Below are 25,797 nucleotides of genomic sequence, written 5' to 3' on the forward strand. Positions count from 1 at the left end.
AATAGGTCAACTGGGCGGAAAACTCGAGGCGTTTGTCCGACGGCCGCTGTGCCGGGTGCCCTGCGGGGACTGCGGGAGCCATCCCCGGGGCGGGAAGGGACCTGCGTGGCCCCGGGCTCCTTGCCGACCTCCCGCGGCAGGAGCGAGGCGGACAGCGCCGGGGCGAGGTCTTCCTTGACCTTTCTAGTTGATGCCCACCGTTCGTTTCCCTCAGAAGGTTCTCCGTGCAGAGATGTGCCCGCTGCCACCTTGGGATCTCAGCCTCTGAAATGGTCATGAGAGCCAGGGAGTCGGTTTATCACTTGAGCTGCTTCACCTGCACCACCTGCAACAAGACTCTGACCACGGGCGATCACTTTGGCATGAAGGACAACCTGGTTTACTGCAGGGCCCACTTCGAGTCTCTTTTGCAAGGAGAATACCCCCCTCAGCTGAGCTACACCGAGTTGGCAGCCAAGAGCGGAGGGCTGGCCCTGCCCTACTTCAACGGCACAGGCACCGTGCAGAAGGGGAGACCCAGGAAACGAAAGAGCCCTGCCCTGGGAGTGGACATCGTCAACTACAACTCAGGTGGGCAGCGCACCCGGCCTTCCCCCCCCCACAACCCTCTCCTCGGCACGGAGCACTCCTGGGCTTCCCCTGGGCCGGGTGGTGCGTGGGGAGCTCAGCCGGGCCCCGGCTCGCGTAACATTGGCAAATCAAACCAACAGCTCTCTGAGGGTTGGAGCTTTTGCAGGAAAGCTAACAGCAGCCCTGCTCAAAGGCTGTCTGTGCCCATTAATGTCAAACACCCAAACTTAGTCACTTCCCAGGGTAAAGACAAAAACATCAGAAAAAGCAGAGAAACGCCACACCGTTCTTTCTCTATAGAAACCTCGGAGATATCGTTGCCATTATTTGTGTTTGATTAACGAAAACACTTCATCATTTAGATTTCAAAGTATAAGAGTCCAAAAGGATCAGCAAAAAAATAAAAATAAAAATAAAAATAAAATTTAGAGCCAAAAAAGGATTGTACGTCGCCAGCACCATGTGCAGGCAGTCAGAGCAGGTCTCCGATTCATAGCACTGAACTCTCCAGGCTAAACAATCCCGGTTTACTGGCACATAAACAATCAAACTGCTCAAGAGGCCAACGAATAAATGTTGTTCCCCATAACGAAGCCTTAACAAATGTAATTAACAGGAACAGTTTCTGCTCTCTTAACGGTAGGAAAGAAACGAGTGTCGGACTCTATTAAATTTCCCCCCTTTCCTCCACTTCAGTACCCACGCCGTGCCCGAGCACCCCGTGCTAGGGGCTGGAGGGAAGGGAGATTTACGCACTATCAGGCGCTTTAAGAGGAGTTTCGTTAGACGGAAGCCGACAGTAGCGAGGACAAATCCGAACAGAAAGCCCCCGCCTCCCCAAAAGCTTGGGGAGGAAGCGCAGCCCCCGGAAGGGGCAGCGGGCAGGGAGCGGGCAGCGGCTGCCCCAGGCGATGCGGCCAGGGAAGCTCCGCGCCGGCCTCAGCCCCCTCCCTCCGCCCCAGTTCGGGCCGCTGCTCGGAGATCTGTGAGCAGCCCCCGGCTCCCCCCCTCCGCAGCCTGCAGCCCTCCCCGGCACGTCCTCTGGGGCTGCTGTGAGACGGGCCGCGGCTGGGAACGGGGTGGCTGTGCGAGGCTATTTCATCTCCTCTGATGCGTAGACCTTGGAGCTGGGGTAATCACTGCGCTAATTGTTCCTTGTTAATTGAAGATGACATTGGAATCCCTGGCTGCGGAGCGGTTTCCAATCAGTCCTGAAAGCTGCTAAAGAAAAGCGAACCTGTGGCACAGCCCCGGTTCATTCAGTGCCGGCCCCTGGCGGGGGGGGGGGAGGGTCCTCATCTTCCCCATCTGCCCGCTCTCTCGAATTCTCACTTGGCCACCCGAATTCCCCAGGTCCCCGAACAGAAATATTTCTAAGGACAAGTTATCATTAGAATCAGGATCAGAAATGTTGTGCGTATGACAAGACACCCCTTACGTACTCGACAGAGACGTTACTTGTGAATGCAGTCACAGTTTTTGGGTGCGAGTCCTGAAAGTCTCCTTCATTACAGCCGCGGGGGTTGGAAGATTCACTGACTGCAAAGCGAGATTAAAACCCACTACCCACTATGGAAATACAGCCCATTTCATCGAGGTCTCACCTAATTTAGAACAAACAAACAAAGAAGACCGCTCTAATTTGATGTCTTACACTTCATGTAGATGGCTGAGGAATTTGATCTGGTTGGGCTGTATTTTTTGCTTTAAGCATTATCTAGCCGTGTCCAGTGCTGACACACGGTCTCGAGAAAATACAGCCTGCAGCCAAAGCGGTTGCATCCGGTGCAAACGAATCCAGTCCATTGACCTGCTGTGCTGCAGATCTGAGGGGAGGAAAACAAGCCTCTGACAGTTATGAAATGAGTTGCAATGGATGGAACTATTTCTTGAAAGAGGAAAAAGATAAAGTTTCTCAATAATTGGCAGCCACTTCCTACACGCGTTTCCCATCCTTTGCCCTGCACTCTGGCAGCCACCCTTGCACAGCCCGTCTCCCAAGGGTACCAGCCTGCTGCATGCCCACACAGCCCTGGACAGCCTCACACCCTGCAGCCCCCAGCACGTGTCTGTCCTGGACCGTGTGCTCCATGCCGGCAGACTCTGCTCATGCCGAGTGTGCTCCGACAGCTCCCTGCTTCCTGGGAAAGCACTTCACTCCCCAGGTAAAGCGAGGCAGAATGGGCCTGACGAAGCTGGCTGCATTGGGATGGCAGGCTGTTACAGAAACAAATCAGACTTCTAAAGCCAACCAGTGCAGCTGACCCTGATTAGGCCAACAGCCCCACCGAGCTGTGTGCAAAAATCCACGTATTCAGAAACAGCCCCTAGTATCAGGCTCAGACCTGTGCATGCATTTTGTTTTGGAGGAGCCAAACATGGGGCCAGGGTGGGAAACGGGCTTCTGCTGCTGCATCTACAACAGCTTTTCTATTTTTGCATGTTGTTTAGCAGTTTGATTTCTGCTTCTCAGCTGTAAAGTGGAAACAACAATAAATAACTCAAAATGTTGTGAGCTAAAGCCATTCATGCTTGTGAACTGTCTGCAATTAATGTGAAAAAATGGAAGAAACTATTCAAAACTACTTAAAACATGAAAAGCTTTCTCTGTATTACCTCTTATGTCATAGAATTGATATACATTTTGAGGCAACTGCGTTGACTTACAGCTCATAGGATATAGAAATGAGAGGGTGAAGAAGATTTACCTAGGAAAATATTTTACACAGCTGTTGCTCAAAGAGCTGCTTACTTTACTTCGTAACAAATATGTGTGTGTGAAAAACTAAGAAGAGTTCACTTGAAAAATTCTTGGCAGTAGAAAGCAAAGAGTTCTGGGTCTTTCCAAAACAAAATTAAATTAGCAAGTCCCTGATCCCATTGCAGTGAAATAAGCAACAGTATCCTGCCCAATTTTCTTCTTTCTCCTGGTTCTCCAGGCAATGGTATTAAGTTCTGCAGGATGATGTGGCAAAGTCACACAATGCTGTTTCACCTGTGTAAAACAGAGATGGATCTGATCACTGTATGAACAGGGGTTGTCTCCTAGCCCCTAGCCCCGTTCTTATTTTCTCTTGAAAAGAAAAGTCCAAACAAAGTAGATCACAGATGAAAAGAAAAGAAAAGAAAAAAAGCAGCAAGCAGGACAGAGGAGTGTGAGGAAGTTTGCTTTGCTGAATAATCAAGAAAAGGAAACACACAAACAGCTTAGAAATGCCTGATGGAAAACCTGAGGTCTGAATCTGGTGATCTGCTTTATGGCAGCTGATGAGTTACTGCCCACACAATTTGACTGAAGGCAGTGTGACTGCTTGTGAAAACAAGGAGTAAATATAATCCCAATCCAGCCTGAAATTGTTTTTAAGGTAAATTTCGACTCCTGGTGCTTTCTGAAGTGTCACTTTGCTTTGTTTGAAAGTGCAGATAGACTTCTCACCAAGACTAGAAGCAAATCTAACTATAATTAAATATTCACCTGATTTTCTGTCAAAGTGTTGTCTTAACACTGTCTGTTCATGTTGACTTGTCTTATAATTCAAAAGAGAAAACATCTTCAAGAAGCTTTCTATTTTCTCTTGGTTTCAAGTTGCTTTGCCTGTTTTTAGCTCTGTCAACATCAGTCTCTCTCTATTGTCTTCTCCCTCTTTCTCTCCTCTCTTTTTTTGAGAAATTGAGATCAGTTTGGCCTCGTAAATAATCCACTATCTGAGATCCAAGAGCTGTTCAAAAATTCAAATGATCAACTAATGAATCTTGGTCTAGTTTACACACATTCTGACTTCTTTTCAATTCAGTTCAGTCATTAGTACTCCTTGCTATGACGGTGTGCTCAATCTTCTGTTTAAGTGAGCTATCATTACAAAATGGTATCCTGAAAGTAATCCAATTGTTTTTAAGCCAAAGAGAAAAATACAGGTGTTTTTTTCTTCTTCTATTTTTTTCCAATATTGTCATGTCTTTCCCCACTGCTAAGTGCTGATGCTAAAGTCCATGAACAGCTGCCACTTGAGGGTACAAATCACATCCAGAGAAGTGTAATCTGGAACAAAATAATCTTTCACAGATGCTTTGGAAATTTGGAATGAGAGAAATCAGGGAAAGTCTTTTAAATTTTGGAACCACTATTTACTTGGTTGCTTGCAGAAATCTCATTAATCAGTACCAGCTAAGCGCTGCTGCTGGTTGGGACTGAGATGGAGGGCCTGAATCAAGCCTTGACCAACTACTTTCTAAAGATGTTTTACAGAGGAAAAGTTTCCAAGGAGTTCACTTAAAATCTCAGGCAGAGTCCAAAAGCATTTATTTTATCAGCAAAGAAGTCCAGATTTTCTGCTTTCCTGATCAACTGTCATAACAAACTTTCCTGCTGTACATCTTTTTTAAAGGTACTTGTGATTTGGAGGAAGTCTTAGGAACATTCAGAATGCTGGCTTGACCTTTATTCTTCTCTCAAGCTAAGAGTGTTTCAATGAGTGAGATTTCAAAATCTGAATGAGATTTCAAATGACTCTTTGGATGCCCAAAGCAAAACCATCACCACAGGGAAAAGACTTGTTTGAAAATAAATGCCCAAGAAGAGATAACTTTCTATGCCTGCCCTTAGTAGGTAGAGGCCTAGGGGACATAGCATGTTTTAAGTATAAGAAAAGGTCATCTTCTAGTTCTTTTTTGTCTCATCTAATTATCACATCTATACTTAGTTTTGCACCATGTTAGCGCTTCTTTCCTCTCTTGCTTTCTAGCTTGCTTCCTTCTCTCCAAATAGTGCATTAGCCATGATTGCTGCCTTGATTCCTTTATCATACATGAGGCACAGCCACTAACTCCTTGCTTGGTTTATCGAACAGGTTGTAATGAGAATGAGGCAGATCACATGGACAGAGACCAGCAGCCTTATCCCCCATCCCAGAAGACAAAGCGCATGCGCACCTCCTTCAAACACCACCAGCTTCGTACCATGAAGTCCTACTTTGCTATCAACCACAACCCAGATGCCAAGGACCTCAAGCAGCTTGCCCAGAAAACAGGCCTGACCAAGAGAGTTCTGCAGGTAAGAAGCCACCATCACAAGCTTGACAGAATTTTCCCCTACTGCTGCCAGTCGATAGCATTTCCCATATGTGTAACGAGAGCAATATATAAATACTTTTGCTAGCTGTGTCCCTAGTGGGTGTGCAGAGGGGTGTGGTATTACATGACGGGAGTGCCAAATGTATACCTGAAGGCAGCCAAATACTGAAATGCGATTTACAAGTAGTTGCATCCTCGAGATGAGGAAACTGTCTCCAGAGTCTATGACCTGGGGGATATCCTGGGATCTGTAGTCTCTATGTGCTGACCTTATTAAGGACAGAGGTAGCAAATCTACTCATTTTATGCGTACTGGGTGAAGCCCTTGGGCTCCTGCGAGGCAGTTAACGTGGCCCCTCAGTGAGCAGATCCTGAATATACAGGAGGCAAACTTTGACCAGTACAATCTTCCAGGACCAGCCTGTTCCCTTCTATTAGAGAGGACCTCCATAGCAAAATTACTTCCCTGCGAAAGAGCTCAGCAAATGACATTAACAAAATCCGCATAATGGTGTGTGCTAGCTCAGAGAAGTTAAAGTGAGGTATGTGTTGTAAGCTGTGTTCAGAGAAGGGCAGTGATCTAGGGACAAAGAGAATCTATTAGCAGTGATTGCTTGTCTGTATTACAAATCACCTAAAACACTTTCAGTGAACCCTGCAGAAAAGAAGGACTAGGTAACCGACATCAACAAGCTGCATGACAGGGACAGTGTAATTTCCCCTCCTTCCTTGTCAGTCTTTTAAAATGATTAAGATAAACTTTAAGCCTTAGCCGAAATCTGCTCATTCACCCTTTGCCTTCATCTTTGAGTCTCGACCCTGAAACTCCCCAGGCGAAGCGAACACCAGTGGCCATGCAAAACGTTGCCTCTGTTGGGCAAGTGAGCGAGCAGATTTCCCAAGGCTTGGCACTGGGCCCCAGGCCTTGTGCAGGGCCTGCCTGTGAGCCGGTACCACCAGTAGCAAGCCAGGCTGTAGAGTGATGTGGGCAACTTGCCACGCAAATCAAACATCAAAAAGATGACGTAAAAGCAAGAACAAAGACATACAAACAATCAAACAAACAAACAAGCATCGGTAAAGAAATCAATTGGGATTGGTTTGCAGGTTTGGTTTCAAAACGCAAGAGCCAAATTCAGAAGGAACCTTTTGCGGCAGGAGAATGGGGGTGTCGATAAAGCGGACGGCACCTCACTTCCGGCACCGCCCTCCGCAGACAGCGGCGCTCTCACTCCACCCGGCACTGCGACCACTTTAACAGACCTGACCAATCCCACTATCACTGTAGTGACATCAGTGACCTCTAACTTGGACAGCCACGAACCCGGGAGCCCCTCACAAACTACCTTAACGAACCTTTTCTAACATTGCCGTTTTTTTTTTTTTTATTATTATTATTCTTACTCTTCTTCTTTATTATTATTATTATTATTATATTTTGATTATTTTCAAGCCTTTTTTTTTTTTTTGAAACAAAATAACAAACCCACAAAATATTTGGGAAAATAAACAGCTTGATGTGTAGCATCTGCAGCCACTTGGCAAATGAGTTTGAAGTAATATGTTGCTATAATAAACGAACATTTATTGTTGATAAATTGTACTCAAATTTTTTTAATTCATCAGACAACAGAAGAGAAGTTCTGAATCATTCTAATAAGTGCCTCTTAAAATTGTATGTTACTTATTTCCACAATCTTGAAAAAAAACATGAATACCACTACTACTACAAAGCCCAAAAGTTTCTTTTCCCTCCCTGATAACCAGATAAAAGTCAGTATAATTATAGACAAAAGAATGCTGCTTTCACGATTGTATCTTCACTTCCAGAACCCGAGATCTCCTTTTATTTTTATAACGCATCTAGAAGTTTTGTACGATTTATTTTTTAAATGTAGACAAATAAATACAACGTGGATTAAATCGATGATGTAGTCAGACTGCAAGTCCCAGTGCTTCTTTGTAACGCATTAGTGCCAAGGCCGACCCCCAGGCAAGCTGGGAGCCTCACGGGGCCGAACGCTGCCCTGCAGCCCTGCACCCGGCCCACGCCGAGGGCTGCACCTGGTGGGGGCCTGGAGTGGGGCCCATCCAGCACAGCCGAAGATGTGGGTCTCCGAGCTCACCTCTGCGAGTTACGGAGGGCAAGGGTGGGAAACGCCCTCCGGAATGAGCTCGCTGCTGTAAGGGTATTGTTAGAGCAGAGCAACAGCTCGAGGTAGGAGCCCCTCTGATCTGACATATTGCACAGGGAGGGGTTTTCATTCTGCTCTGCAGTCAAATGGCACAGATTCAGAATTAAATTTAAAAAAAGGGGACAGTTTGCTACTCGGCCTCCGTGCCGTACTACTAAAGCAAACAGGGGGCCGTCCAGCTACTTTAGAGAGCACCAAAATGATTGCCAGCGATGCACAAGCACGTGTACTGTTAAAGGAGCTTTTGATAAATCACAGTTTTTCAGGGAAATGGAAATAAGCAAAATATAATTTATTAAGATGTTTAAAGAACATGATTTTAGTACGATTTATTCATTACTATTTTGAATTTACTGTAGCTGTTTTCTGAGATTGTATCAGACTCTTTGTTTAACACACAAACTTAAAATCTTTAGTTCCTTGCTATCTTTAACATACGCTTTATCTTTTTTTAACTTGGTATAAAAGGAAAAAATGTCAGCAAAAATTCTTACGAAATTGGGAATTGGCAGCGGATAATTTTGAAGCAGATAAACTCAGAAGCCTTGTGGATGCTGATCTCAATACATTTCTTAGTTTACAATAGCGAACTTTCTTTTTTTTTTTTAATTTTATTTAAGCTAAAAGTCTGAATGGTCTGGGCAGTGGTGAATGTTCATTTGTATCCTTTTATTGTAGTTGAACACCAATTAGATTGTGGAGAGTCTCAGAAACAAAACCGAACAAAAACCAGTCAAGATCTATATCTTGCTTTTAGTGGATTGTTAAGAATAACTTTGCACATATACCCCACTTTTTAGACACCATCAAATCTCTTTTTTGGTGGTCAAAGTGGCTATTTAATATATTTTAAAGGTGTCCTTTTTGGCTGTATAAATGTGTGGTTACATATTGACAGTTCACTGCCCACATTAAAGTGCATTATTGTAATTTTTGCTCAGGGTTTTTAGAAAATTAGCACAGAAAAGTAGCTTATTTTTAAAAAAAAGATGATGGAAGAGATGTTAACACTGTAATAGAGGAAAGGTGTGTTTGCCATTATATATTTAGCAAGTATGGTTATCATCTTCTACGGATATTAAATCTTGACTTTTCCTATTTCTATTATCTTATGGGCATTTACCACTAACCAGACCAAACAACCTTGGTAAGGCTGAGATCTTTATTAATACACTTTTACAGGTAAAAATATTGATACTTATAAATTTTGTTCTTTGACAGAACAATATATGGTACTAGAGATCTACTTTATTAAGTAGACTAATTAAAACTCAGTTCTACTATGTGCCTTATGATATACCTTGGGAGTAAGTTTGTGAAAAATCAGGATATATGTGTTGTTTGTTAAATTAACTGTTTTAAGCCCTTTTGACACCTCACTAGTTTTGTACTGTTTTACCTCTTATTTCTGAAACTCTTTTTATGGTGTATCCTGTTAGAGGGGACAAACATGTCATAGAAAGCAGTTGTGCACTCTTTCAGATATAGTTGATAAATCCAATAATCTTATATATTGAGCTTCGTGTTTATAGTACAGTAAGTGGTCTAGCAAAATTGTCCATGTTTCTTTGTTTATTGATAAATGCATTGTATAGAAATATTTCCCCTAAATATTTATGGACCAAACAATTGTGATATATCCTATTAAATTTGTGTGAATAAACCATTTTGAATCTAAGGAGTATTATTTCCCATCAGTTTTTATTATTATTATTTTTTAATTTAAAGCCTACATGTTCCGGAGTGTCTCTTTGCTTTTACGGTACCTGCGAACAATTGGTATTAAACATGCAAACACGGCCTTTTAAGTATTCCAAAATACGGTTCCTTCTTAGGTTTTCGATTTCTTCTTATTCAATGTATGTGCTACTGCTGGTGCGATTTAGATGTTAGCCTCTTAACCCCCTTTTTTGAACATGCCAAGTAATGCCCCACTGATTTGATACGGAAACCCCATCATAGGCTTCTAAAAAAAGTCAGAAAGCTAGCAGCTAAAGTAATTGCATGACGAATATAGCCTAAATAATATGATGAAATGAAGCAAGATTTAATGCTAGGTGTATTGAACACAAACTAGAATTGCAGACCCCGAAAAGCCAGGTTGCTCTGTAGTTTAATAAATTGTCACTATGATTTCTTTCAGGGAGAACAAATCATGGGGCATTACAGCCAAACATCCCGACGTTTGAAAATTCCCTAAAGTATTAAAAGAAGGGGAAAAGTTTGATCGGAAATCCACTGCAGTGAAGACAAAGACAATATTAGGTTATGATAATCATACATTTAAAAATCTATCGAGCCAAAAAATAAAAATAAAAGACTTGATGTCATTTCCTGAATGTTAACAAAACATATGTTATTTTATGGTGTCTAATTAACAGAACTGGAGGCTTCAACAAATTGTGTGGTATTAAAAACAAATTTAGAGAAACTATGTATAAAACCAGAGCAACCTGGCAGCAATCTACCCAGCCCATATTCGAAGAAAACTTTTCTTTAAAAATATCACATTTGTCAAGCACAAGTACTTGTAAAATAAAATCTGAGTGCATTCATTCCACTTGCTTGCTAATGTGTACTAGTCATACCTGTTAAATGGATTTTTGTAAATTCAAAGAGAACTTTTCACTCATTCCAAATCATAGGAATCAAAACCCAGTAACTTTAGTACTATTGTTTCTGAATCCTTTTTTTTTTTTTAAATTGAGACAAATCTGCATGCACTTTTCCATCTGTCACATATAGTGTACATTTCTGTATGATGAATTTCTCTTTGATGTTTCTTGTATAATAGCTTTCATTAATAAACATTTTATTTGATGCAAACATAGTTAACTTCATGTAAACACTTAGCTAATTGTTCCAGCTAATTTAAACTTTTCTTTTGAAAAAAAGCAGTACAGCGCAGTTCCAACATGCTATATATATAAAATCAAAAAGAATGAGGTAGCAATACTGTTACACAGCGAAAAGTATTTCCTTTGGTGTTTACCTTTTATTTTTTTAACCTGCTGTATAAAACTGACACTTTTTTTTTTTTTTAAATCCCATCGGCATCAGCAGTAAAACAACCCCGAATTCTTCTTCAATATATGAAAACATAAGCAGTACGTAAAACTCTCAATGGCTTTTAGAATACATGGATATAATTTGTGGATCCCTGAGCTGTTTACAAGGTCACTATGCAATGAGCAAGTACATTACAAATAGTTGCTCCTGAGATTCCCAGTCTAAAACGCAGATGATTTTTACGAGCCGACAAGCAAGTGTGACAATAACCAATTATTAGTAATGAGGTTTTGTAAGCGTTAAGCAACTATTTGCAGAAAGATTTTTTAAAAATATATTCCTATTTAGCTGTATAGCCAAAGCATATGTTAAACAAATTAACATATAAAAACTTGCCAGAAAATCTTTCATTAAGATGACATTTTTATTATATACTAATGAACCCTATGTAAACAATGTAACTTTTATGAATGATGGACATTAAATATTTCACTTACGTGTATCCTCAGCATTTTGCATGTTTTCTTAAACTCTTCCAGTTTCTGAATTCTAAAAGGAAAACCATACAATTATTAACAACATCAGACAAAGTTACATACAGATTACTGCAGTGATCTCTGGAAACTGGTAACCAAGAGTGTTCTAACGGCAATAAAAAGGTATCATTTATTGGTAGCAATTATGGGAAGTATTGTTTAAACAACAGTTTTATAGTCTGTTGTAAAGTTCTGTTTAAAAAGGTTAGCACGGAGGACTTAATTCAAATCAGCTTGATCAGAAATTTAAGTATACTGTGAAATTCTTAAACCGAGCCTTATGCGCATTTATTACTGCAGAAAAGGAGTCAATGCAGAAAAGTGATTATTCAGATCACAGCCGTGATGTGGTTTCCCTGGGTTGTCCACAAGAAAATATTTTGAACATTAATGATTAAAATCAACAGAGATCTAGGGTGGCGTTTAGGGCACTGAGAAAACTCACTCTAGATATTTTTTCTTTTGTAAATCACTGCATTCTTTAGTCAGTTGGATTCCTTCTGTACAATTTTAATGCTTACAAACATATTTCTAGTCTTAATTATTGTCCACGTGCTGCTTTTCTCATCTGATTTAAATTAGAAAAATAAATGAATTAAATGCTCCCAATGAAAAACAATCTCCACTGAAGTAAATGGTAAAATTAAATTAACTGATTAAAGTGCAACCGGGGGAATTTTGTGTCTCCTTGATGATTAACGATATCAAGGTTTCATTTTTTAACAGCGCTATTGTTTGTCTGGGGATAGTCCTGCACTTAGTGCTCTGATTTGTATGAGTAGCTGCATTTGCCATTCCAAGGTTTTTTTGCAAGATAACGATATCTGTCCCCTGCATTTAGAGAGTAAACATGTTGAAAGGGCAGCACTATACCTGAAAGAAAAGTAAGGAATAATTTCAGCCAAGATTTAAGAGAATGCAAGACAAACCCGAGTTTTCACTTGTCAGAAGTGAAATGTGCTAGGGTTCTTCCTAGTGGATGCATGTCCACAGCTAGATGCAGCATTTCTTTTCACTTCTGGTCAAGAAAAAGAAGTCAAATTGTGCACTCCTACAACATCTGACTCAGAATTATTCACTAGAGGAATGGTTTGCAGGACTGGGTCAAATGACAGAAGGCTGACACCAAAGCTCACTGGAATCGGTGAATTTTCTCTCCCTGATCCTGTGGGCTTTGAGCCAAGAGCTGAAAACATAGAGACTAAATTATTCTCTTGTCTCTTAAGAAAGCATAACCTTCAGAATGAGATAGAATATATAGGACAGCAATGCCGCTCCGTTCTTTAGATTTCATTCTTGAGAGTTGCTAATGCAAGCACCTGGCACATGCATTAAATTGACTTCAAAATATTTCTTCCTCCTTCACCCAAATACAGGACACAAATTATACTACTGGAAATTCCAGAAGCTATTATAGTGTTGGAGACTTTATTCAGTTATTCTGCAGTGCTGAACAATTCTTCTGCGCTTCTCTATTGACACAGACTTATCTTGACACATACCTATATACATATCCTTGTCTTGCCTTCAGATAACTAGTACTTTCATATCTACTTAAGTCACTCAAACCTATAGGAAGTAACTCTCGAGGCTTACATGTTCTAGCTAAAGCAGTTGTCATAATTTTTTATTTTGTTGCTCCCCCAAAATAAAATATTTTATCCAAAGGACTTTCACATTATGAATTTGTACTTCTGTATGCTTTTTTTCTTTCCATAGCTTTGGTCCAAAATCTGTAGTGCATGGATTATTTTGCTATACAGCTTCTCCTGTATTACCCCAAAAAACAAAGTCACTGGAATCATTGAATTTGTGGCCTGTATGTTCCTCTATAAATGTTCTACTCTTCAAATAGTTTTAATCATAAAAAAATGATATTAAATGCATTCCATTTTTTCTAGTGTGATAAATATTAGAAATGATACCTTCTTGGCTGCACTCAGCTTTGGAACAAGTGTGTTTCTGCTTTTGGAAATGGAATTGTGAGCAAGCGTCCTTTGAAATTTCTGGTACTTGCTGCTGCTAGGAACAGAGGGGCTAGACTGAAGTCCTAATTTAGCTTAACAAAAATCAGTGCTATTTTCTGTTTTGCCCTCTTTTCCAACTGGACTTTAACTGAGGCTAAGAAAAATGTCAGTAATTATTTTAGTGCTAGAAAATAAAAGTGAGATGTTTTCTTTTGTACTTCAGCTATGCACTTCAGTATAGATTTCCGAGTCTGAACAGATGCACGGTGTCTTGAGTATATGAGAGTGCTGCATACAGCAAATAAATAACACAGGAGTGAACAGCCTAAGAAATGGTTATTGGACTAGAAATGTAAGCAGTCACAGTGGGAAATGTGGTGATTTATCATCCTATGTATCCTTACTTTACCATTTTCCTTCAGGAATTTGTACTCAGCTGAGTATAAATGACCAACTAACTTTCTGTGGCCATATATAACTCAATGCTATGACCGAGATGCAGTAGAGAACAATCCATAACAAGAAATTTTCAGGAATAATTACCTCAGCAAAATAACAAAATATTATCCAATAACCTAGTGACAATAAAATAAACCATAACAGCAGGAAAACTGACAATGTCAGTATCATATCTTAATATGATGCTTTGACCAAACAAATACATATCCCATCACTCCAACAAAGTATGCAGTGTTAGCAGAAGGGGCAAGATAAGCTTAGAAACTAGCCAACTAGGAAGCTCACAGGTGAATACTTTTCATCTTCAAAGATATTCCCATAATTACTGGTCATGCAGCTGTTGCAATTGAATAGACTTTATCTCTCATCTTCTTTTCTGGTTATCCAGTGCAGTATTATTTGACTTGATGAAAAAAGTGGGCTTTGGAGAAGGCAGTGAAATGGACACTCTGAAGTGCATGAATGCCACTGTGTGCCTGCAAGCATATATTGATATAAAATACTGCACAACTCATACTCTTAATCAGTCTTAAAGAAGCTACTGCTTTTTGCTTCTTATTTTTATTTGAAAATCCCTTTCTTTTTGAGTGTGAGACTACATGAGCCTTAACTATATTAACTGAAATAATTTTTTACCGTATTTGGTAACTTTTTTTTCTTAATAATCAAACCCAAAAAAACTAAACCAAGGTTTTTTTTTCTTTTTTTTGAATCATGCAGAATGTGAATCATGTTGGAACAAATTAAGTTACTGCTACTGTTTATTATGAAATATTAGAAAGAGGTTATCATCTGCCCAGGAATGCTTTCTAAGTACAGCAATGATGTAATTGTTCCAAGTGAGTTATTTTCTTCTGCTATTCGATGTGTCACAGAGCACTAGTGTGACACTAAATAGGTAATTATCAGAAATCAGTGCTTCAAAGCACTAGCCTAAAACTACTGCAATTGTTGTGGATGGACCCAGATTGACAAGCTCTCAAAATCACAACTTACCACTAGAATGATGAGATAAGATACAATAGGGCTTGGAGTGCTTGTATCATTTACAAATGGCATTCAAATACTGTGATCCTTTTGTCTCATAGCATGATAAGTACAAATGTAAAAAACTTCAAAATTGGATTCAGCTACTTATTTCAAACTGTATTAAATTCAGCATGATTTCAAGAATTGACTTATAAAATCTGGTGAAATCAAAAGCATTTTGATTAATTTCCTTGGATTTCATCATAGTCTTTGAATGTGCTTTTTAGCCTCTAGCAAAACTGAAAAAAGAAATGGAAAAAAACAGCTGTGCAGAACTCAGATTCAGTTCAGAACAGTTCTGAAAATACCCAAAGGTTTTGTTTGTATATAACATTTTATTTGTTTGTGATTATTTTAAGAACAAAAAGTACCAGAGGAAACTAGGCTCCCCAGTAACCAGTTCGGACAGGCCTCTTCCTTCAGACTCTGAAGAATTTTGCTGTTAAATATTTTGTTACAAAATTTTTTACCTCAAGTTGGTTGAATCCTCCAATATATATATATGTATATTTTTTCAGTGTACTTGAGTACTTGTGCATCTGTACCATTTTTACACAGGTAAACCTGTCTGTGCAGGATCCCACAGATAGTACCTCAGCACTACAGGTTTGCGACAGCTGTTACCAGCAACACGCCCTAGAATGGACTTTACCTTTCCCAGTTGCTTTCCTCACACAGTCTTCATTCAGAAATGGTCTCTTCCATAGGATTAAAAAAGATGCTCCGCAATGATAGAAAGTAGAAATTGAAGCACTCCTGAGTTGTATTTCCTACTCTTATTCTGCATCTTCACGCAAACCAACGCCCACTGCATCCATCTCCCTTTCCCTACTATTTCCATGTCAATCAGAGTTGTTGGGAGGCATGACTATGAATTAAGCCAAATTTCACACACCAGCAAAGACCAAAATCACCACCCACAGCCCGGGCGCCACTTCAGCGCGGCCTGCCTCCTCACTGCTTGCAGTGTACTGCGCTGTACCTCAGCCTGCCTGTGGCTCTGTCTCCAGCACGATGGGGAGAGGCAGACTTTAGGTAAGAGAAGGAAGGCTTAAATGGTTTGGTCAGTTCTTTTTCTTTCATGGCTCCTTTCTGCAGCTAGAGTCCCCTTACCTTCCCTCTCAGGGCAGTGCTAATGAAGCTGATGAAAGCCGTTTCAAGAGGAAATGCTAAAAAAGATTCTTGCTCCCTGATGTCCCTTGGTGTGCTGCTGGCTGCCCTGGCTCTTCTCGGTGTGGCACTGGGCCAGTCACTGCCGAGGCCAGCTAGTGTCATTTGGGGTCATTCTCCTGAAACTGCTCTTATGAGCCACTTTGTCTTCATGTAAAACACAAAACAAAACAAACAACTTCAAAGGTACAAAGTATTTTGAGTTTTATATTGTGAGGAAAAAATTATCCAGTTGAGATTAAAAAAGCAGCTACATGCTAGTAGAAGAAAAAGTCTTTTTTTTCCCCAAGCCTTTGTCAGTAACTTTCTGCTTAAAGCTTCATAGTTGCCCAGGAGATAAGGAAATACAAGGGAGATGCTAAATGAGGAATGCTGGAACACACAGAGGTGTCATTCAGTGGACATCATTAAACAGTTTCTGGGATTATGCCCACTGAGTAAAAATTTCGCAAACTGAACAATAGCAATTTAGAATTACTTGCAATACGTAACACACATTTTCTTCTCCCAGTGTTATGTGATTCCACTTTGGCTGGGAGAGAAGCACTTCCAGCGGACTCAGCGAAAACCCTCACATGGTGCTCACACATTAAGCATATTTGCCAAGGCCAAGTTTCCAGGTGTCACTCAGGTACAAGAAAATCTAAGCCTGATGTATAATCAATGGATATACAGATGGTATACGTATATCCAGGAACTTAGCTAATATAATTTATACCAAAGTAATGAGAGAAAGTCACTCACCCTATCCTGAGCGCACAAGATGAACTCCAGTGGAGCAAATCTCCAGAAAGATCCTTCCCCAGTCGCAGTCAGCTCTTAAATGGGTCTAGGAGAGGTGCAGCCAGGCTCCACTCCTTCCTATAGCACAGGTGATTTGCCTTCACCTGTGCTCCTGTGGCTGACTCATTGCTTGCCTCAGGTGATTAATCAGAGGTTCAAGCCGTGATTCAGCAGTCCTCTACACCTGAGATATACTAACTATATTTTTTAAAGTTCATATAGTACTAATATTAACTGACAAAAGCAATAAAATGCGGAGGTGAAGCTTTCTTTCTATTCTAAACCTTTGGATGGCTTGCTGTGGAAACAGGGTAAAGTTGTCGGCCTTGTGCAGCTCCACGAAACGTGCTATAATACTAACGTACAGCAGAAGTCTGGTATGGAAAAACTAGCTTCACTTCCTTCTTCTGCTTCCAACTTGCATCCACATGCTATGATCCTGGAAATATTTATGCATATCTTTAACTTATTCTGTATGATACTACTGAAATTTATTTAAATAGAATTATTTGCAGTACTATGGATGAACAGAGGCATAAAACTGTAAAATCAGTTTAATGTATAGTTTTTAGCAACCCTGTTTCTTTCTAAAAGAAAAACTCTCTGTCGTGTTGCTAGAGTACTAGGAAAAAATCTGTGTAGCTGCTGAATTTTGCTTTGTTATCAGTTGCTTAAATTCACATAGAAATTAGCACTAGAATAGTTGGAAGCTGCTGTATAAATGGTCAAGACTACAAATAGTCAGAAGAGGAAATTATAACCTCAATATTTCGCATATACATCTCTGTCATATATGTTAAGTATATTCTGTACGTATGTTCTTATTTTGCTGACTGACATGCACAGATAAGGCCTAATTCTGGTATTCCAGGATACAGTAGGCGTTATTTTATATATGCTTCTAAATTATGTTACTTAACATTCACCACAACTTTAAAGTAGCTGTATGAGACAGATAGCGATAAAAGAATGAAAAGATTTTGGGATTTATTGCTGATGTATGAATACAAAGCACAGTTTTTATTTATTTATTTATTCATTTATTCTTGCCTGAACATTATAAAGAAAGGGCAATAACCAGCCTTGGCAGCTTTTTGAATACCGTACAAAAAGGTTGTGGTTTCAAACTGAAGCCAATATTTCCGTGGTTTTTTTTTAATCCTCATTTCCTTGCTCACAAGCAAAAGGAGCTTCATGCTCCTTCCCTTTAGGTAAACACATTCGGGCAACTCAAGGCTTCTGAAGGGAAGCAGCATCCAACAATCTTTTAACAACTATGCTAACAGCATGTAAAGCACAGTTCCACCCTCCTTGTGCAGTTCCACATGGTCACCTCAGTAGGATAATGGTTTGCCCAGAGCGTGAATTCCCTTGGGTGGTGACTGTCAATTGACTCCGACTGTAAAATGCAGTGAGAGCAAACAGTGGTGGGAACACATGCTGATATCCGCATCACTGCTTCCCTGCACAACGCTGATGCTGACATGTGTCTGGATGCTGGCTACCATCTCCTCCCTGGCTAATAGGAGAGTATGTCCTAAGGTGCTTCTTCACCTGTAGTGCTAATGTCAGTCCTGTTCACAGAGGCTTCTTTTCAGATCTTCCAGAAAGTCTTTTTTTTTTCTTTTTTTTTTCCCTGTGTAAAAATATTTGGATAACTGACCAGTTATTCATGTAAGAAGCTGTGGCCATGGAGGGTATATTTTGTAACATTCTACTTACACTGTCACATACAGATGAAACTGAGAATATGTGCAGAATTATTCTGACCCTAAAACAAGGTAAACTTGAATCCTCTGTGATCTGATATGGTAACGACAGGAAACTCAAGCATGTAAATATCTGATTTCCCCAGGAGGAAGTGCTATATGCTTGAATTCAGGTGATGGTGAGTACTGAGCAAAAGTGTTCAGATGCTCAGCTCTGCATAAGATAGTCCTGTCCAGTGTGCAAGTTTCTTTGTGGTGAATGTCAACTAACTATGACCATACACATATCAGTGCCACTCCTGTCATTAATCAAGTTAGGTAGTGATTACACTTGAGCAACTTTCATGACAAGGAGGCTGATAGACTCCAATCAGCAGATCCTCATCCGTGTGCCCTGGTTTTGCACTACATGTTGTTTGGAAGGGAAATGTATAGGATCATAGGTGAGTGTTTGCTGTTACACAGATAAAGAAAATGATCAGAATTATTCAACATTGCCTGCAGCAATCCTCAAGTTCAGTAGCTCACGAAAGGCAGTGGTGCAACAGGTACTAACCAGGTATCCATCTACTGCTCTGAAGAGCAGGGAGTTGTTTCAGTTCTCTCACTGATGCTGGGAGACCTCTCCCATGCATGTGGGTGTTTCTATTCTGACATCTATTATCATTAATTTGACATTATTGAAAGTGAAATCCAGTATGTGGATATCTTTACATGCTTAGTACAATAGCAAATGTATCAAACATGCTTAAAATTAGTGCATAATATTGAATTCTTATATGGCTTGTTCCCTGTGCACTGGTACTGCACTGTTCTTCTCTTATGGACTTATTTGACTGGAATACTCACTGTGTAGACTGCAGAAAATAAAGGAGGGAGTCTGATACACAGGTACAACGCATGTGCTCTAAGCACTTATCTTATAGCATCTTCTTTCCTCAGAGACCTCCAGCTGCAGCTGTGAATCTTGAAACACTTTTTCCTATTTTAAATTTGCCAGTAACTGTATCACTTCAGTAAAGCTTTGCCCAAATTCACACTGGAATTGCAAACAGGATCAAAGTCTGTGGCGTAATTAAACCCATCCCACTCACAAGAATTCAATCACTTTTCCAAAAGCTACTTCGTATCTACAAAATGAGTTTGCTTGTATGTGCTATTGTCATCTGGTTCCCATTATCTAAGCTTTGAGACTTATATATGAGGAAACATTAAGTAAAACATTTTTATTAGACACTTTTAAACTACACAGGAAAATTGAGAAAGTATTCAGCAAGTAGGGCAGTAGGTTAAGTGAACTAGTTTTACCTAAGGCAGAATTTGCACCCTAGATCACATGGTGTGACAATGTGGCTGCACAGTTTCAGACATAGCCAGAAATGACTGCATCCAGCTGAGTGGTAATAGGTTAGACTCTGTCTTCGAAGTCAGAGATGCAGTAAATGCCTAAACTTTGGGTTCTGTGACCTTCAGTTATGTTCTGAAGGCTTGCTTCCTCCAGAAGGTGTTTCTGAAGACCTGGATGATAGCTGTATACATACTACAGAATACTTGGAATTAAAATAGTAGTGTTGGCATCATGTGCTGCATGGGCTGTTAAATCCATATTGCCTCCTAAGTCTACAGTGTGGGTTCTCTACATTTAGTGAGTCTTCACATTGTTCCAATTCCTGCTTAGTTGCTCTGACGTGAGCGTTTGGAGCAGCCATAAAAAGTGTCATGCTTCTTACGGATGCTTCACAGTCCTATAGCTGTAATAGATGCAAACTTTTATTTGCTCCACTAGAAAGAGTTCCCATTTGCCAGCAGAATTTCAGGATGTATAAAAAATGCTGTAGTTTTCTGTATTTTATCTTCAGAAATATTTATCATGTACGGGTGTGAAAAAAGAAGTCCAATTGGCCAAGGTCTTTCCGAGTTGCAAAGAACAAAGGAAATGGAGCATTGTAGTGGGGAATATGGACAATTATAACAATGCACAATTATCTATACTTAATTAAAAAAATATGAAAAAATGCATTCTCATGTGACGTAGTAGAACTGTATCTGAATATCAGCATCACCATGCAAGTAAGACTTAAGATTTTTAAGAGCTTTTTAATAATAGTAAAACAACAGCTTAAACAAATGTGCTAGTGCACTGGCAAGTAAGCTACTGCTTACTGCTGTTTTGTACTTTATACATCCTCCTCTAAAATATGGCCAAAGGCCTCTGGCTCATTTGGTTAGCAGTTGCTCAACCATCTTGGTCTACAGCCACGCTTGGTTGTGCTCAGCAATGTGGCTCTGCAGAATGCATAGCAAGGATTAGTTTGGCTACAGGCTAGTCCTGGTATAGTTTAGGTCAGCCAGAAGCACGATGACTAGGGCTCTGAATGTTGGAAGTTTTGACACAAGCAGCTCAAATGCCCTCGGTTAATTATTTTTTGTATTGATATTTCTAAAGCACCCATCTGTGTGGTATCGGTGCTCACCTCTCTTATGTTGGAGCAGGATTATACCAATGTTTGCACCAAAAGCTGCCCACAGCTGGAAGCCACTCATTTGCAAGAATCTCACTGTAGGTCAGATTGGTAAGCAGAAGGGCAGTGCCAGGCACATGTTGCTTATAGGACAGCTAAATTCACCTCAGTGACCACCAAGGATTCTCACAAGCTGAATGGCTCATCAGAGGCCTCCTGTCCCTGTGACGTCATGGCATCTACCCAGAGAGGAAGGGCAGAGAAGGAAGGGGATCAAGCATTTCAGACAGCTCCAGCTGCCCACTGGCATGTCCTGTGCTTGCATCATTCCTTGGACCACACTTGCTTCACACAGTGCCTGCTTAGCATTTAGCAGGTCTTCTAAAACCTAGAGGGCAGGGATAGCAATGGTTGTTTTAAAAGGATCAGAGAAATGAAAACTCCCTGAAGACATCCCCCCGTCCTTGGGCACAGGGAGAGTAACTGTCAGACTGAAATAACAGGACAGGACAACTGGAAAATATTCAGAAAATTTATTTTTGGAACTGCTAGATTCACTTGATACTTAGCATCTATACTTCCTGAAGTATAAATTGTGTTGATGTCCAATCCCATCACCTGCAGCTCCAGTATCCGGTCCAAGCCCTGGTGGAAAAGGACCGTTTGGTATAGAAGATGCAACGTGATATAGGGAAGCAGCAGGTGAAGCAGGAGCAGCATCCTGGATGCTACTGGGGAGCTCAGTGCCCACTGACACTGATGCAGCAGGGCCTGACTGTTTCTTCAGAGGGCTTCTGCTCAGGTGGCCCTCCTTCAAATCCAGGTCCAGCGAGAATGCACCTGGTGCTCTCTTTTTTATACCAGTACTTCGCTTGAATCTTCTTAGCAGGTGGGGATAATCTCTCCTGAAATAGGGGTTATAGTAGTAGAGAAACTACAAAATGCAAAGGAGAAAATTTACTCACCACCATTTCAAGATTGGAAAAGACAAAGACACAATAACTAGTAATTAGAATCTCAAAAACAAGCGGAGAGGACTCTCAGGGGCATTTTAGACATGAATACATGAGAATAAAATGTTATGGTACAGTTAAGTACAAGGTCTCTGAAAGTAATGCCTCCTATTTATTTCATTGGAAACCACAACAGATATAAAGCACAATAAAACTACTTGATAGAATAAATTCTCAGCTACAAAACACTCTTTCAACATAGCCACCACCATTATCTGTGCATCATTTTTTTCCTGAGATGAACAAGAACCTGTGTGCCACACTTGCAGAAATCTGCACAGCTGTCCAGAACCAGGCCTTCATTCATGTCTCTTTTGCCACTGCTGAAACACACCATCCACCAACACGCTGTGCTCACGTCCAGCGTTTGGTCTCCATAAAAGTTGAGCAAGTGTCCATGAATGTCAAGGGGAACCATTTTTTCAGCCTGGAAGAATTTAATGACACACCATTGCTTCGTATGCATGTCCATATCAGATGCCATTTTGTCAGACTGCCCATCTACTGTTATGTGTCACATAACAAGAAAGTTTAATGTAATATCAGGGGGGAGGTTCATCCTCTACTGCCATACCATGAAAACCCCTTCTGAACTATGGGGCAACATAATTAAATGGGAGACATTACTTTCAGAGCAGCCATTGTAGTAACTACCCTTACTTAAATTCTTGCCATTTGAGAGCAGCAGAGAAATGTAAGGTTTTCAAAAGCATAACAGTTGGTTTAGAAACCCAAATACCATCAACTTTCAGGCTCCTTATTTGGACTGAGTGACCACCAATCCCACTAGTCCCAAGAGTATTTCATGGGTAGGGGGATCATAGGGGGACTATATACCTTGCTAGAAGTGGAAACTGCTGCTTCATCTGCTTGGAATTTAGCACGTGAAGCAGATCTTGGCAAATCTCCTTCTATAATGAAGAATCTGTGAAGATGAAGCTGACGAATGAAAGTTTTCATGTTGCTAATGTTGAAAATTTGCAGACATCCTCTCCTTGCCAGCACTTCCCTTTTGAAGAATGTTTCCTCAATCACTATAGAGTTTCCATCATCAGCCCACCAAATGGACTGAAAGTGATTGCTTTCAACAATTTCCCAGAGTTTTTTCAGAAAGGAGAAGGATGAGAAGTCATTGGCTTTGCCAGAGCACTTTTCAGACAGATTAAGAGGTTGTCTTTTTGAGGAAGCTTCCTCAAGTGAACCTTGAGAAGTGTTTTCTGCTTTTCTAGATCCTAAGGCAGCATCCTGAGCATCTGCTTTACCATGTACTTGAAGGACAGAAGAAGCTGAGGCTGCCGAGTCGATGTCTGGAACAGAAACACTTGGTGTTTCTGATAATGATATCTCCATTTTAATATTTAATTATTTAATGATTAATTTAATGATTAATTCTTCACTCAGGAATTTCTGTCTGTGTTCCTCCAGCCGATGAGGTTTGTCCTGCCATCAGCAGGATGAAGCGTGATGGCTCCCGTGGTGTGGAGAGCAAGGAGAGGACTGAAACATCAGAAACATCATCATGGTGACTGTGCTGCACCACAGTGACATCACAGACAGGTGACTCCTGGCAAAATGTGGCAGGGACATACTTGTTAATTAAGGAAATATGATTCCAGATGTTTATGCTACCTAAACCAGTAGGTGAAAAGATACCTATAATTTCCCCGAGGAAGACTTATTCATTAATAGCTTTGTTGGGCACATTTCTGTACGGACTTAGTTTCTGCCTGTGAATCTTTCTAGAGCTAGTTCTCCCTCTTTGATCTGCTTCTAGACAACTTTATGCAAACTTGAAAAGCTTTCAATTTTTACTGAAGATCTCTCATTTCTGTAGTTTAAGCCATTGATTAATCAGTACCTCTTTGAAACCAGTATGCTTGCCAATTTCTGGTTCAGATTTAACAGTATGTTACTATCTTCATCTTGGCTGTTTGATTTGAGAAGTATGCTCAGATTTCTTATCCTGACATCTAATGTTCCATTTTCAATCTGCACTGCAGTGAGCTGCTGAGTAGTCTTTGCTACTGGTGGAGCTCTTATGTTAGCCACACATTGCCCTCTTGCTGAGTTTTACTGAATGGAGAACTGGTGATGGGGCCCTCGGTTCTCTTGAGCTGGAGCAAAACAGACAGAAGACATTCTTGTTGAGGGCACTGAGATCTCTCAGTCTGGAGAAGAACAGGCTCAGGGAAGACCTTATCACTCCCTACAACTCCCTGAAAAGAGGTGGTAGCAAAGTGGGGATTGGCCTCTTTTCCCAGGTGACTGGAGATAGGATGAGAGGTAGTGGCCTCACGGGGTTCAGGTTGGATATTAGGAAAAATTTATTCTTGGAAGGAGTGGTTAGGCATTGGAACAGGCTGCACAGGGAGGTTGCAGAGTCACTGTCCCTGGAGGTATTCAAGGAGACTGTAAATATGGCACTGGGGGACACAGCTTAGTGGGCATGGTAGTGATTGGTGGTGATGAGTTGATGGTTGAACTTAGCAGGTTTTTTCTAACCTTAATAATTCTATGATTCTTAATAGAATAAATTATGCTTGGAACTAACTGTGAAATGATGAGTCATCTCCAGAGTTCCCATTTTGTCAGTGGCTGCTTGTAACTAAATACTGGCAATGCCTCGTATTTTCTTTGAAAAAAGCAAAGTCTTCTCAGTTCACTTTCAGTCTGACCGTACACATAAAATAAACATTAAAAATTATTTCCAACAGAAATCAGTCAGGATTTAATTCATTCTTCTAAAAGGGTCTAATCCTGTAAAGCTCCAGATCAATTACTCTGGGAGCTAAAGCTATCCAAAACTGTGGTGTTTCTTTTATTTTTTTTTCAAAAGCAGGATAGAATACATTAAATGTTCATCTAATATCTGGCCAGCATTCTATTTTCATAAAAAATGTGCCTTATTTTCTTGAGGATCCAAATAAAGTACTGTCTCTTGTTATTAAATGATAATTTGATAAGGAATTTGAGTTTTTAGAGGAAAGCAGAGCATCCCTTTCTATTAGACTATTTGGGCAGTGGCATAATATTACCACTAATGGTGGTTGCCTAGGAAGGTTTGAATAGCAGTCATTCTCATAACTGAAGAAATACATCTGAGCACACAGCTACCCTTCATTAACACCTTTTTAATCATCTCAGTGCCTGCAGGACAGCACATTTTGCATTGCTCTGTTAGAAGTGATGGACACATAATGAAGACAACGATCTGCAGCTCTATGAAAAAAAAAAAACAATCTCTACGTTCTGTGCTGTAAATAGGCAATTGAGCACAGTGAGCTTGAAGGAAAAAAAATCTCCCATTTCTTACTCCGTGAGAACTAAGGCCTCTCTGCCACTAGAGGGTGAGACAACTACAAACCAAATACTGAAGCCTAAGTCCTTTCTGAGGAGGGTACAAATCTAAATTAACACGGGGACAGTACCTCAGGTGATATTTCAGTTATTCATTTGCAGAAAGAAAGGTGTGTGCTGTGGACATAGTAATTATTTTTCTGTTGTTTTCACATGCTTCAATGCAGAGCTGAAAAGAAATATGGGAACAATCTGTCATAATGAACAACAGTGGAACAAAACTTACTGTCTAGACTATAGATTTTGGGTCTTGAGAGGCAGAGTTACAAAAATAAATTTGATTCAAGTGTTGAATCAACTGTTCTGCTTCAAGAAAGAACTACTTTTGGCTTAGAATGCCTCCCTCCCTTGTAGTCAGAAATCTGAAAAACAGGTCTCTGCCTCGTTCCCTTTGATCAATACTGTCTATACTGAAGGCTTTCTTAGTTGTTTTCTTGCAGTTTAACTTCTGCAGTACTTTTTTCTCCT

At 40.5% G+C, this 25,797-nt stretch overlaps 2 protein-coding genes across 4 annotated transcripts; one reads left to right on the forward strand and one right to left on the reverse strand.

Moving 5' to 3' along the window:
• The first annotated feature begins 61 nt into the window (after positions 1 to 61).
• Positions 62 to 11,347, forward strand: LHX9 (LIM homeobox 9). Of its 2 annotated transcripts, none has more exons than XM_010715666.2 (3): positions 62 to 570; positions 5,418 to 5,620; positions 6,748 to 7,059. In XM_010715666.2, exons 1-3 carry the CDS (start codon positions 270 to 272, stop codon positions 7,003 to 7,005), a joined length of 762 nt encoding a protein of 253 aa, XP_010713968.1. In that variant the 5' UTR covers positions 62 to 269; the 3' UTR covers positions 7,006 to 7,059. The 2 variants fall into 2 exon arrangements, with proteins under 2 accessions (XP_010713968.1, XP_019474070.1); XM_019618525.2 differs by lacking the exon at positions 6,748 to 7,059 and adding an exon at positions 9,979 to 11,347 and having other exon boundaries at positions 71 to 570.
• A 10,145-nt stretch (positions 11,348 to 21,492) lies between these two features.
• On the reverse strand, positions 21,493 to 24,221 carry LOC109369229 (heat shock transcription factor, Y-linked-like). 2 transcript variants are annotated; one of them, XM_031554937.1, is made up of 2 exons: positions 22,810 to 23,517; positions 21,493 to 21,893 (listed from the first exon to the last, which is right to left on the reverse strand). In XM_031554937.1, the coding sequence occupies exons 1-2, from the start codon at positions 23,320 to 23,322 to the stop codon at positions 21,525 to 21,527; spliced, it is 882 nt and encodes a 293-aa protein (XP_031410797.1). In that variant the 5' UTR covers positions 23,323 to 23,517; the 3' UTR covers positions 21,493 to 21,524. The 2 variants fall into 2 exon arrangements, with proteins under 2 accessions (XP_031410797.1, XP_031410798.1); XM_031554938.1 differs by having other exon boundaries at positions 21,617 to 21,864; positions 22,810 to 24,221.
• Positions 24,222 to 25,797: the final 1,576 nt, after the last annotated feature.

Source organism: Meleagris gallopavo, chromosome 10 (assembly GCF_000146605.3).
Source record: "Meleagris gallopavo isolate NT-WF06-2002-E0010 breed Aviagen turkey brand Nicholas breeding stock chromosome 10, Turkey_5.1, whole genome shotgun sequence".
Classification (NCBI taxonomy): domain Eukaryota; kingdom Metazoa; phylum Chordata; class Aves; order Galliformes; family Phasianidae; genus Meleagris; species Meleagris gallopavo.

Coding starts and splice junctions, on each gene's coding strand:
- LHX9 (XM_010715666.2), top strand. CDS start 270: ATGGTCATGAGAGCCAGGGAGTCGGTTTATCACTTGAGCTGCTTCACC. Junction 571..5,417: donor CATCGTCAACTACAACTCAG/GTGGGCAGCGCA, acceptor TTTATCGAACAG/GTTGTAATGAGAATGAGGCA. Junction 5,621..6,747: donor TGACCAAGAGAGTTCTGCAG/GTAAGAAGCCAC, acceptor ATTGGTTTGCAG/GTTTGGTTTCAAAACGCAAG.
- LOC109369229 (XM_031554937.1), bottom strand. CDS start 23,322: ATGGAGATATCATTATCAGAAACACCAAGTGTTTCTGTTCCAGACATC. Junction 21,894..22,809: donor CAGTTTCCACTTCTAGCAAG/GTATATAGTCCC, acceptor TGCATTTTGTAG/TTTCTCTACTACTATAACCC.